We start from the raw sequence: 14211 nt of genomic DNA on the forward strand, positions 1-14211 counted from the left end.
AGGTTATATGAATTGAACAAATGTCTTACACTTTTAAGCATCCTCATCACTTTTTGAGGCCACAGGTGAGCTGTCAAACTGCAGTCCCTTGTGGGGAGCTGACTGGCAGCATCCAGGGACCATCTGGCTTCCCAGGACTTCTTTGGCCAAGGGCATCCAAACATACCAGTGTGCAATGAAAGCCTTTTTATAGCTTTCATTGCTTTTAGAGATTCTGTATTCTTTGCTTAAAGACACATCTGAAAGAAATTTTGTCATCCCATCTCACCTTCCATTTTGCTCTATCCAGGCAGTTAATTGTGTTTCAGCCGAGCAGATATTGCAATGACAAATATTGCACAAAACAATTCCCAAGTCACCTGTTAAACCCATAAGAGAGTTTCCCTTGTGAAGAAAACTTTAAAAGCTTACTCACTTTCTCAAAAATTTTGTTACTTTGTGCATCTGAATTAAGATGTTTCAGTGAATGACATCAAAGAGGATCTATTTGGAAGAGTGAGATAAATGTTGAAATCAATTTTAATTACTCCTCATGTTCTCACGAATTCTTTGTCTTCACATTTATAAGACTTCACTGCACAGGGCACTACTGACATAGTCCCTGCCTCATTGAGGGAGTACACGAAATTAGTATACAAGTAGTAAAAAAAAAAAAAAAAAAAAGGAGTTTAGGGGTTTAGGGTTTGGTTTTGTATTTTTAAAATCATCCTTGTTATTATTATAAAAATTAACAGATCAATCCATTTCAAATTAATCTCATTTCACTTTGTAATGAATTGAGAACCAATTGAGAACCAATTGATAAGGGTGACTTCAATGGCATGATATAAAAATAATTTTCTAAAATATTTGGCAGTTTAAGACATTCAATCCTAAGAACTAGATCCAACAAATGTCACCCAGACAAATTTTGAACACATTAAGGATGGCTAACTAACAGGTCACATAAAGCAGCAGTCAAAGGAAAGTAACCCAAAAGGAAAATATTCCTAGAGAGATGGCAAAAGCTCAGTTACAAGCCTGCATGTTTTTTTCAGTGATCTTGAAATTAAAAATAATATATATATATACACAAATCAATCATTATTGGTGCTCTATTTCAAAAAGACAATATTGAAACAGTGGGGAACCTGAAGAGTTTGAGAGTAGTAGGAATCTCAGAGAGGGAAAGGCATGTTTCATGTCAGCCAGCAGAACACAAAGAAAAGCAGTGTTAATCAGTCTCAGGCTGCATGGCACCTACCTGGCTTTTTTCCATCCTACTGTTGAGCAAGTTTACCCTGTAAAATAGACTGAAACATCCTCCATTCTAGTCTCTCACTTCCTGCAAAAAGGTTTGGGAAGCATGACAGCAAACCCAAAGGTATCTCCAGAAAGGACCCAGAAGTATCCCATGAAACAGCTATTCTAATGTATTGAAGCAGAACCACAATCACAGCTGCCTCACACATGGAGGGACAATAATCTAGATTTAAACATACAATATTGTACCTGAAAACAGGGTTACACCATGCTCCTTCAAGAATTTCAGGTGTATGAACACAATGAACATGCTCATAAGTGAAAAATATTGCCTTTGATGCCCCATCAGCTGGTTATTTTTTCAGGAAAAAAATCAAATAATACTTTTCACCATCCATTACCTAGAACTTCATTCCATACTAAAAAAATTGCCATTTCTGATGATAGTCAAGACTATCCTGATCTCAACTAACTCTGCCCTAGTGACTGTCTGAATTTCCTCACAACAGTGGGAGTTTTTTATTAACCAAAGGAAGATAATCCAAAACATTTTCTGAGCTCCTGTGACTAATCTCTTCATGAATCACAGCTCCACAGCACAAGGCTGATGTTGTGAAAGACTGAGCTTGTGATCTGCCTGTTGGAGAGTTGTGAGAGGAGTCTGGCAGCTATTGTCCCCCAGAAGACCTCTAGAATTTTGGATAATGAGAAACCAGTATCTCAGAACAACCCTTGCAAAGACCATTGGCCTGTAAGAGTTGAACAGTGCAAAAGGCATCTCTGGAAAGGATCCCAAAAGAGTCTCTTGCACTGCCCTATTCTCTGCAAACAGCTGGCAGCCACTTCCCATCTTGTGAAACATGGAGAAATCACAAGGAACATCCTTCAGGAACAGTAAAGGCAGGTAAAGATGAGTGAGACAGAACAGTCAGCAGAAACTCCAAGAGCAGAGTGAGGGAAAGTTGGGCAAGACATCTACTACTTAGGCTGAATGTAAGTGGTCCTGGGAACAGCAGCTCAGAGGGGACATGTTTGATCTGCTGAAACAAAGATGATCCACTTCAGGGGTAATTTTTTATTGATCGTGAAAATTGTATAAATTTTAACAGCACTGATACTAACTTTAGAAACTTAAAGACTTGTGAAGACAGTTAAATAAAAAATCTCATAGTGGACAAACAATCAAATCAGAGATGACAACCTTCAATAATTAAATAAGCAAGATCAGCACAATGGATTATTTATGAAAAAAATTCCAGTTCAAGCATTGTTGTTCTGCCATGTAGAAAACAAACCATATAAATACTACTTTGATAAAAATTTTAATGTGTCACATAATTCATTATTATCTTCCTCAACATTACAATAATTTATATTGAATATATATAACAGTCAGCAAAGTAACTTGGTAACAAAACTAAAAAAAAATTTGGTGCTTTAAATTTCATTTTGGATTAAACCACTGGTAAATTCCAATCTGTTTGTCTGAAGAGCCATGTAAACAGGGTAGAGTCCAGAATGTCCTTAGGACCATGTGATTTCCACTGCAAGCATCACTGGTAAGAATCAAACACCTTGACCTCACCAAACCATAGACAGCCCAAGAGACATCCCATGGCAGGAGATGTGTGTGGTAATCAATAATTGCGCTGCTTCCTCCGAGCCACTGCCAGGCGCAAGGCCTGAATAATCAGCTTCTCATTGTTCAGGACATTGTAATCCGTCAGTTTCACCAGTTTGTCAAAATTCTCTTCGCTGAAACACACCTCTCTTGTTGTAAATGGGGAGAGGATGCTGGAGACATCAACTTTGCCTTCAGCCATCTCTTCAGGACTCCTTTCCACACCTACAGGGACAAACCACAAGGAGATGCACCAATAAGGTTTTATTGCAGTATGTGGCTCCTATCAGTATTTACATAATTACAGGTAGAAAAGGGAGACTTGGAAGGAAAGATATAATTTGCCAGAGGCAAGTAAAAGTACTGTGCTGGTAGCACTGTATTATTCAGCATCTGGATCAAGCTTCTGTCCAAATATGATTTTACATCATTTGACATTTACATCACTCAAACAGCTTGAAGGTAGAACATTAGCAAGCAATGCTTGACCACTGCTGGGACAACATAGTCTTTGTTACCCAAACTAGAAAAGCACAAGCAAAAAGGAAACCAGATACTCTGGTAAAATAAATAAATAGATAAATAGATAAATAGATAAAACAATAGCCACCTCACTGAAAGTTCAGGAGAAATTATTGCACTCAGAGAACATCTTTCATTTGAAACCAAAGACCTCTGTCCACTCAAGCCTTGGTGTGGGAGAGTATTTTTAATTATGTTAAAAAAACTTGGAAGAAAGGGCTTCACACCAAAACCAGCAGAATATTTTTCCTCATCTTTGTTTGCAAGCATCAGTGACTGACAGAGTAAAACATCTTGTGTTGAGAACCTACCCCTCATGGTGTACAGGTATTGGAATTTTTGCTTTCATACTGTCCCTAGTAATTCTTGTGAAATAAGTGTCTGTATTCATCTCAAGTGCTTATAAAAGATTCTGGAGTTCATACAGTTCAGACATACTGACACAGACCAGTTGTTTTGGTGAGACCCAAGCTGGCATTGGAAAGGTCAGAGATGACAGTGAGACATTAGATATGAAATGGAAAGAATTCACTAGGAAAGCAACTTTTTATTAAAATTGCTATCATAGATGACTCACCAGGAGCTTTATATTTCTTGAAGGTGTCATTTACTAGGGGAAAAAAAAGTACTGTTGGAGCTTGTGGACTGTCAGCCTCTTCAAACACATAGCACTCCTTCAAGTTTTCCCTGTCTTCCTCACTTATCTCAATTTTAGGAAATGGAATTTCTTGCTCTGAGAAGTACTTTGCAATCTGATCCAGAGGCTGGATGAATGAAAAAAGATAGATATATAAAATACATATATATATATAAAATATATATATAAAATTATTACAACAATCAAAACTGATCCAGAGACCTGGATATTTTAAACTCCAGTAGTTAATAGGATATTCTGAGGTTTGTATCTTCCCCTGGCAAGTTATTAAATTTCAGATGGAAACTATCATAACCACACTAGACACTGCAACTTATCTTATTTTCCACATTGCTTTAGGCAAAACTACAAAACAGTCCCTTTCTCTGAACTTGGAAATTAATCCAAAAGCCACAGGTCTAATTTTATAATTCCATTGAAATAAGTTCAGAAGAAGAAGGCAAAGAAACTGCAAGAATGGATAAGGAACACATCAGTCCAGATTACTCTGCAGCATTGTCTTGACCTCTTCATTATTTACAACTTTCCTAATCTTTCTGTCCTCTGCATAATTGGTGTTGCTTGATAATGACTCCCTATTAACTAATACACTTATCAACATACCTTATGACCTCATTAAAAAAAACTTTAACACCTATATTTATTATAAACCTATGTTTATTTTTATACTATTATCATTATATATGCAACACTAATTATATTATTTTAATTATTAATCAATCAGTTAGCCACTTAGTTTGCCCAAGATTGGTATGAGACACAGGTTTTCTCGTTTAGTCTGTTAAAATATTGTCAGGACTTTTCATAGCTTTTGTAATTTCTTCAGTGAAAGGATAACCAAAATCAGTATCAGAGTTTCAGAACAATCCATCAGTTTATAATATAATCCAGAATATAATCCATCAGTTTTTCAAAACTCTTGGTTCCACCGCAGTGAAGACCTTGATGATTTAAAAATGCCTATATCCATCATTGTCTTCCAATATCCTTCTTAGTTACTGAGAAATAAATTACCTAATGATCTATATGATAAATTAGATAATAATAATAATCTAATTCTCATTCCAGAACTGAAAAGGCAGGTGGTTTACCTGACAAGTGCTAGAGACCAAAAGACCATGAAGGAAAAGGATCTCAGATACCCTGGCTTTTCTTACCAGTGTTTGGGACCCTCCACTGTAATTCAAGTGCAGGATGACATCGACCTCCCTCTTCGACCTCAAAAGTGGTGGGTAGCTGGTATTAATGAAAAAGCCAGTATCAACCAGGGAGAGCTCATTGTCTGCTGTTTCCATCAGTTTATTTGGGAGGGAGTCTATCACTGTGTCTGAAACATAATTATTTCTTATTACAACAAATAAAACACAAGATTGATTTCTCCTCTGAAGGAAGGTAAAGAATAAAGAATTGAGAGTTTTGCTCTCACTCTAGTTGTACTTATTTACAGAAGTAAGTGATGTGCTGCTGCTTTTTCCTTCCCTCCTTCCTAGGCACCACAGGCTGCTTTAGCCCTAGAGGGGAGATCTCTGCTGCTGGCTTAGGCTGAGCTCACTTTATCCACAGGAACACAATCCCTAGATGACCAGATATAATTTCACCCTTCAACACCCCCCAGCAAAACTGAAATGCTATTCAGATCTGGCTTTCATTTTCTGGTTTTCTATTTGTAAAGAGAGAAGTTGCATTTCAGAAGCCAGTCTCGTCTCTTCCTCTTTGTTGGAAATCCAAAGTGAATTCCAAAACCTAAACCTTCTTAGAATATACTGAAAAACATGCTGGTTTACTGTGCCTTTCCAGGTAGAAAATCCCTCACTCTCCAGGTACTTATTATGCAGCTGGAAGCCTCTGATGAAATTGGGATACTGTGCAATGGTTGGACGTCCTGTTAAAACATCTCGGAGAGTAGAGGAGAGCACACTCGAGGGGGTGAACAGACACGTGTCTACTTCATAGGGATTCACAGACAGAAAGGGTTCTTCTGCTGCAAGATGGAAAGAAAGCATTTTAAGTTTAGGATAGTTTTATTAAATTATTTTTAAATATGAAAGTATTTTTTAAAATGGAGTGACTAATGACAGGTATCATAATCTCCCACTCCAGAGGTAGATCAAACAGTTATAAGCCCTTAAGGTCTATGCCACCAAATAAAATTCAGCATTAGACAGTGAATTAAATGACCAGCTACCTGCAGGCAGCAGGCTGCCAGGCAGTAAGCACCACCTTCCACTCTAAGCTTCCTCAAATGATGCCACCTCTATGGCAGCATGTGGTGGAGGGAAGAGAGCAGTCCCAAAATGTACAGGAGGCCTGTCACTAGGACACCTTCAGAATGCATGTCAGTGTCACCCAGCAGCAACATCAGCTAAGTTAGGAGACCAGTCACTACAGGTTCATATCCTAATTTAAGTCCTAAGATGTGTTTCTCATAAAACTTTAATATGCATGATGGAGACTGGTTTTGTGTCTGTACAACCTTCAGAAAAAGGTACAGCCTTTACAAAGCTTTTGCAAAGAAGTGCAACTTAATTTTAAATCAGGCAAAAAAAATTCCTTAGTTGATATAATCTGCTTTTCTTTCCTCAACTTTTACTCTCTGACTTTGACAGCATTTCTTTATGCATTAGACATCTTTATGCATTAGAACATAAGCAATATATTCCAGTGGAGAAAAAAAAATTAATATCTCACCAATATCTTTTACTCTATCTCTGGTCCATCTGCACCAGAAATCTTCTGAATCAGCAGCCAAATTCCAGACATACATCACATCTATGGAAAATATACTGCTCCACATGCCTGTAACATGAAAGAGGAATAGAAGCTGATTGATGGAGTGGCCTCAGAAGAATCTTAATTGATACATACCTTCAGTTCTTCCCATTGGATACTTCCTTTCTGTCTGTATGGATACCTTTGTGGGCATCCTTTGTAAAGAGGTCCTTGCTAATGTGAACTCACACCTGCTCAACCTTCCTGCTGGTGTCTTCCCTGTGCTGTCCACCACAGACCATGTGCTTGCCCATGCCAGCTGTCTCTCCAGCAGACCACCTTTCCCCAAGGCCATAGTCACCTTGCATATAGCAGATACGAGTCTCTGAGAGCTTCTTCACCATCCTTCCCATAAAGAATTGGCTTCCAAAGTGTTCTGCACGAATAGATGCTCCATATTTCAGCAGACCAACTTCATAAGGAGTGAACTCCAGCCACTCTAGGGCAACAGCAGCCAGACCATGAAAAAGCAATAACATGTTAGATAACACTAAACAGAAGAGTTCCAGGAAGCAAACAGTGAGGAAGATACTGGCTAGTTCACAGCATGCCATTCACCAGCCATGGCTATGTCTGTTTTGCCAGCAGTACTGATGCCATCAGGTCCTTCCACACTGTGGCAGGGCAGTCCCAGGCTGTGATACAGCAAGCTCCAGGAGAAAAGCCCTGGTCTGCATGAAACCACAGGCATTCCCTTAATAGAGTTAATCTTAGTATGTGCTGTTCATGTATAACTTGTTTCCTTCAGGGCTCTAGTGACAGAGAGCTTAGCATTCCCTTTGTGTCATGTACTTAGCTGCTCATGTCAAAACAAATACTGTGAAAATTAATAGTAAGAGGAAATAGTGATTTTTCTGACATTGGGCCCCAAAATTCAAAGCTTCTTCTTTAATTGTTCAAAATAAGACCATGTGGAGCCATCATATGAATTTGTTTCATTACAAGTTTTTTTGTGACAGGATGAACTATGACTTTGACATCTTCTGTGGTATAAATACATTTCCACTTTTAACAAAACAAAGAACACAAATTCTAAACACTAAACACATTTGGATTTTTTTTTAAGTTCTGGTCGCTATTATCTGAAAATTTAATTACTTATTTGAGGTTTTATTTGCAATTAGAATGAAAAGACTTGTAAAAATAAAGCTGATTATATCCATATCATCTTAGTTTAGATCATTTAAATTATAAATTTATTAGGAAATCTAAATCATAACCATTACCTCTGAAAGCCTGGGCACTATAGTTGGACTTGAGGTTGATGGCCACATAGATGGGCAGCGGGTTCTGGCCGTTTTCCACCGCCTGCCGTTGGTCCGACAGTCTGTGCTCATCTTTCTGGTTTTGATTAAAAAGGGTTAGTAGAATGAGGTGAAAAGCAACTTGCACTTCAAATAATATCCTGTGAATTATCAGCCCTATCCAAGTTCTCCTTTCCATTCCTAGGTAACTGGATTGCTCCAAAATAACTGCCATGGGATATTCCAAACTTGGCAAATATCCCACAAGAAGCAGCTACACCCCATATGGGTTCTCAGATTTTGAGATATGCAGAGACGTTAATTATAGATCCAGCAAGGGAAAAAAAACAGTTCCAGGAAAAATCATACAGCTAAGTGAAAGGTAAAGTTCTTTCCTTGGCTGGGTCTTAGCAAAGAATTGATCATATTTTAAGGTATTTTGCAAATATATGCCTATTCAAGAATATATTCTATTGCACATGACAATTTAAAACTTCATTGTATAAGTTTAAATCAGAAGGAAACTGCTTAAGATACACAATTTTTAAATTAACAAATTTTCTTAAAACTCGATATCATATTTAGAAAATGGTCTTTCTCACCATGTGAACCATCTTCATATGCAGTCTATACCTAGGTCACGTTATAAATGCATATCTTCATTTATGCTAGAGAAACAAATTATTTCAAACTTTTAAGTGCCTCTTCTAGTCAGAATATTTTATGTTCAAAATTATTTATTTACAATTCAAAATATTTTTCCTCAGGGTACTTCTTTCTTTAAGGAGAAAGAACACCTTTGACTGGTAGGACATGACTCCTTCAGTTCAAGGTCAACTTCTCTTTAAATCTAAAGCAGTGTTTTAATCACCTGAATCTGAATATAGAATATTTAATCAACTGCTTAACTAATTATTTGCATCACCAGTACTGAGTGGCATCCCAGGATTTCTTTCCTTCTCCACTAGCTATAGAAGCTCAGCAGTTATGTGGAAGAAAGGAGCAATACCTTATCATGTAGCATGGATTCAATGACAAGACCCCAAAGGTCTATGAAAGAAGTGTTATGTCCTTCTTTAGTCCTCTCCATCAGGTCATTATAATAGTACTTCAGACAATCCAGAGAAAAACAGCAGATCTTGGATTTGGTTACTTGCTTGCGAGCTTCCTTGATTGCATCCTCCAGATATTTTTGTGACCAATTAGCATCTTCATATAAGTTTGCCATGGTCCTGGAGAAATAGTAGTAGAAAATAATGAAAGAGGAGTAAGGCTGTGGTTTGCTTTCAGAAAACATATGTGCAACTGGTTTTCCTGTTTCTTAATGCTAATGGGGTTCACAACTTAAAAGCAAACACACTTAAAACACTCTCAGGAGCAAACAAAACCTCCAGGATCTCCTGGTTTGGATGTGATAAAATGGGCTCAAAAATTATCTGGAAATTCATGGGAGAAACGAAATCAAGACCCAAGGCTATTAAATTCAAAGATTCCACAAGTATTCATCAAATCTATTTCTTGGAAGTTGGGGAGTATTCTAGGGAGCAATCACTGCTACTCTGCTCTAGTCCTGCATTTGTTCCCATAGATCTGTTAACACCTTGTGCCAACAAGAAAATCGGGAAGTTTTGGGCATATCCTCGTGTGACCATTCTTACTCAGAAATCATAACACTGACAGATACACTCAGATCTCCACATACATACAGAGAAGTAAAAGAAAAACCTACCCATTGAAGTTTGGACTTACATAAAGTGACACATAACTCAGTGAAAAAAAAGTTCTCCACTTCCAAAGAGGTGTAGAGGAATGGGGGGTATCTCGAACCTACTTGATTAAATACTTAAGTTATTTTATATATGACATCATCTGCTCTATGCCCACTGGGAGAAAAGAGCACTTCACAACAAGCCACTATATCTGCAGTCTCTCCAAGGTCAGTAACTTGATATCACTTGTTGGACTTTCTGTGACAATATTAATTCCTCTAACCCCAAATACATCTTTTACCAGAGGGAGATGCACTGTAAATCCAAAATGGAAGTGAGAATAACCAGCAAATGGCAGGCATAAATTCTTCTTCCCATCTTTCTTCAATTTCCAGTCTAAAGACAAATTCATTGCATTTAGTCTAAGGTATAGCTGATAAAATAGGAAAAGGGAATAGAGCATTTAGATGAAGATGTCAGGCATAGACTGAGTCAGTGTGGTGACAAAAGCAGTTGATGAGTGAGGTAATTGATCTCTTACTCAGTGTGTTTTGTTCCTTTGCTCCAGGTGGACAGAGAGTAGACTGTGGGGAGAATGGAAATGCTTTTGCTAAGTGCTGTGTGAGCCACTGGGATCACATGAACCTAGTTAGGGCCATTCTCACCATGTGGTGCCCGATAAACCGCCGATGTAGGAGATGCAGTCGAGCAGGTTGAGCTTCTGCAGCCCCAGCAGGCTGCCGTACATCGCCGTCAGCGACCGCGTTCCTCCCCCGGTGGTGGTGATGGCCACCACGGGCACCTGCTCAACACAGCAAGGCAGAAGGGGCAGAAGCTGTGCAGCTGTTAGACACCAACAGCCCTTGCTGCAGAAACCAGGCCACAGGCATGGGTACAAGCAGGGATGCTACTTGGCATGGAGAGGATGTGATGGTTGCAGGCTTGTTTGCCACCACCTGACCGCTGCAGGAGGAAGGCTCATGTCTTACCCACTCAGATGGGTTGCAAAGCTGTTTACCTAACAAACAACTGGAAATCAACCTCATCACCCTGGAATTTATCTCAAAGTGTATTATTAGAAGCTGTCATAGAAAATACAGGATTTACCACACCGGAGCAGATTAGGGATCCGTGATTGTGCCTCTAACAATGACCAGTGTCACAGAGGAACGCACAGAACCCTGTAATCAGCCAGAACACACAATAGCCAGAGCCTTCCTGGCCCCAGGCCATTAATTACTTTATGTCCTGAAGCACAGTCATTGATAGGGTTTCCCCCTCCACATCCAAGTGTAATTGAAGAGACAGACTATTCTTCTCCTAATCTTTTCCTGATCTAGCACACCCTTTGCTTCCGTTAGCATCCAGAGTGTGGATGCTTGCACACCCCATGGAAAATGTCTATTTATAACTTTCAAGTATTAGCTTCTAATTTCTTAAAGGAATCTGTGTTCCAAAGTCAATGAATAGAGCATGAAGAAATTAATTCTCCTGCTCTAAAAAAAAACACAAAAGCACAGAAAAATGAGAAAACATTTGTTCTTCCTACCATAAACTCTTTAAGATCTTAAATCTAGGAAATTTTATAAAATAAGAACAAGGACAATCCCATAATCTTAGCTAAATTCAGAATAAACTCCAAAAATTATATTCTGAAGTTTACATTTTCTAATCTATTTTGTTATAAGTTAAAACTCTAAGAATTTTTTTTCAGTTCAAATATAAGTCAGTTAATAAGGCAGAGGGGATATTTTCCCATATTTGTCAAGCTAAACACATGAATAGGAGAGCCAGAGTAATTAGATCTTTTCAGAAAACAGTTTTCTATGTGTGAGGAAATTCCCAGCTGTGTAAAAATGGTTTAAAATGTTCTTTCCAGCTTTGTTGAAAACTTTGTCTCCTGTATTGTTCTCTGTTCTGAAATCCAAACTAATATTTTTGAATCATATTTCCCACAGCACTCTTTTTTTAACTGTCAGCTAAAGAGTGTTCTTGCTGTTGCTATGTTTGTACTTTTCTCATTTTCAGCAACCCAGTTAGGCATCAGCAGATGCAAAACTTATTACTCAATTACAGAGGCAGGAATAGGGTCTAGAGTGACACAGCTAAACTTACAATCAGCTGTTTCATCTACAACTCAGTGATGCTGAGAGATCCACTCTTCTTTGCCAGATTGATGGTTTCATTCTATCCCTCATTTTTCCCAACAATATTTTGCTGCAGAAACCACTCCAAGAATTTTTATTCTGATGTCTGTGTGAAAATTTTTGTTTCTTCCTCTCAAAACCCTTTACACAGGTGCCATGACCATCACCTTGTCTCTGTATTAAGGTGCTTTGTTTTACAGGCAGCATCCCCCAGCTGTTCCACGTCTGCCCAATACAAATTTTGCTCCTGAGACTCATGAGCAATACCCAGAATAAACAGGAAGGAGCTGTTGAGAAATTTTTGGGTCTGTAAAGACATTATCCTGCCTCCCCTGTTCTGCCACATTAACAGGCTTCTCATGCCCATGCCTTGCCCTTCGTGACCAGGTCTGGCCCACATCAGCAGGACCAATTAAGCTGGGATTTTATTTGTTGTTTGAATTTGTGAGCCAGGCACTGGTCTGCCAAGAGCAGTTGCTACCAGGGACTGTATTGGCTTGCCTCATGCTCTTTCAGATCCTCCTCCAAATTAAGAATCTTTTTCAGAGCAGCAGCAACATATTTCTTCCTTTTCCTCAGGAAGTCCTGCTCTTCCATGCACAGGCTGAACCCCAAGCGCACGTCCAGGTCTCCTGAGCTGGAAAAATGGGATAAACCAATGCACACATCAATTAGAGCTCACTCAAAGATCTGTAGGGCAGGTAATAAAAAAAAAATAAATCATCGGTAAAACAAGTTATTTCCAAGTCTGCTTATTGATAAAGGAAAGAAGAAAAACAAAAAGAAATCATTTCTACTGGCAGCAGTGAGAGTGAAAAGGAGTTTCCAAGGTACTTTAAATCTCTTGTGAACAGGGAAAAAAAGACAAGACACACAAGTCAGGAAAAGATCACCAAAAGGAGTAATTTCAGAAGTATTTTTTTCTGTATCCTGTTTATCTCTATGACATCCAGGAAAATTCAAGTGATGACATCATCACTTGTTCTCAGGTTTTGACAATCCACTAACAGCATTTAAGGTGAGGCTTTTAATGAGTTATGTGATGAAGCATCACCCCCTGCTCAGCCTCTGTCTTGGGAAATCCAGCCTTTCACCTGTGTCCTGAACATATTCCTAGATAAGCATTTGCAAGCTTCATTCTACAAATATACAAGAATATCCATCACTTTTTTTTCATGTGTGCATACACATGGAATTTTGTCCCTCAAGAAGTATGAAGCACAAGCAAAAAAAATTCAGAAAAAAAGTTGCAAACCCAATCAAACTGCAGCTAATGTTAAATGCCTACAGCAACATATATACACTTATTACTAAGAACACTAAATATTGACCAAATCTTCTGGGTCACATCACCCTCTGGTGGCTGCAAACCCTGTCCTGAAAACAGGACAAATGAATTAACTATAAAAACCCAAACAACTCTTTTAGCAGTAGATTAACATTTTTCTTGCTGTCTTTCTATATCTGTGTCTGTTAAATTTACATGTAAATATATTCTGTTATGGGCTGAGGATGTACAGGTAGCTCTCCATTTATACAAAGTCCTTGTGCTGTGACAGTCCACCTTGCTTTCCTTCTGCATGTGAAGGTGCTGTGAACCACAGGAAGTTTTCAGCTGCACTATAAAATGTCACTGTCTTCAATTTTACCTATCACTGGTGCAATTCTGCCCCTACAAGTGGGTTGCCAGAGGTGCAGCTGGTCAGGTCTCAGCTCCCATTCCAGTAAAGCAGAAGGGACAGAAGCCAGGCTACCCTATATTTATTTTGGTGATTTGGCAAAGTTAAGACTGGTAGAGGTTATTTCAGCCATTGTGCAGATCTGACTCTTGGCATAAATGGGAAATAAAGTTAATATGTGAATAGTAGAGTTTTATTAATGTGTGAGAATAGAAGGCATAAAGCAGACTAATTTAATGTGAATGAAGGCTCACAGAACTCATGCTGAACTACACATTCCTGTAACTGCAGCAGACTTGCACTCACCCCAGGTGATCACAATACAGCACTCACACAGTAGTGTTCATCTCTGCACCTATCTCAGAAAAACCCTACATAACTAGGTGACAGCAGTCCTGGATGATAGGACAAAAAGAGGCTGTCTTACCATTTTCTTGCTGTCAAGCACAGGTGAAATGAATTATCCTGGAAAATGAGAAAGGCAAAGTTAATTACTACCAAATTTTAAAACATTTCTTTCCTTCAAGCTCGGGCAATGACCAGAATAAGAGAGGTGGTTCTCAAACAAGAAATCATATGGCCAAGGACATTATTTTTATACAATTAACCAAAGCCTCACT

At 38.5% G+C, this 14211-nt stretch overlaps 1 protein-coding gene across 1 annotated transcript in view; it reads right to left on the reverse strand.

Annotated features, from left to right (window-relative positions):
• Window positions 1-2315: 2315 nt before the first annotated feature.
• Window positions 2316-14211, reverse strand: part of LOC130254085 (cytosolic phospholipase A2 epsilon-like) — a 33652-nt gene continuing 21756 nt past the window's right edge. Inside the window, exons 11-21 of the mRNA XM_056493311.1 lie at window positions 14019-14056; window positions 12414-12549; window positions 10431-10567; window positions 9066-9288; window positions 8039-8153; window positions 7114-7251; window positions 6732-6839; window positions 5833-6024; window positions 5201-5370; window positions 3963-4149; window positions 2316-3088 (exon numbers count right to left, since the gene is read on the reverse strand). Coding sequence (XP_056349286.1) covers window positions 2880-3088; window positions 3963-4149; window positions 5201-5370; window positions 5833-6024; window positions 6732-6839; window positions 7114-7251; window positions 8039-8153; window positions 9066-9288; window positions 10431-10567; window positions 12414-12549; window positions 14019-14056 — 1653 coding nt within the window. The 3' untranslated portion in view covers window positions 2316-2879. The remainder of the gene's footprint in view (window positions 3089-3962; window positions 4150-5200; window positions 5371-5832; window positions 6025-6731; window positions 6840-7113; window positions 7252-8038; window positions 8154-9065; window positions 9289-10430; window positions 10568-12413; window positions 12550-14018; window positions 14057-14211) is intronic.

This window comes from Oenanthe melanoleuca, chromosome 5 (assembly GCF_029582105.1).
Source record: "Oenanthe melanoleuca isolate GR-GAL-2019-014 chromosome 5, OMel1.0, whole genome shotgun sequence".
Lineage (NCBI taxonomy): Eukaryota > Metazoa > Chordata > Aves > Passeriformes > Muscicapidae > Oenanthe > Oenanthe melanoleuca.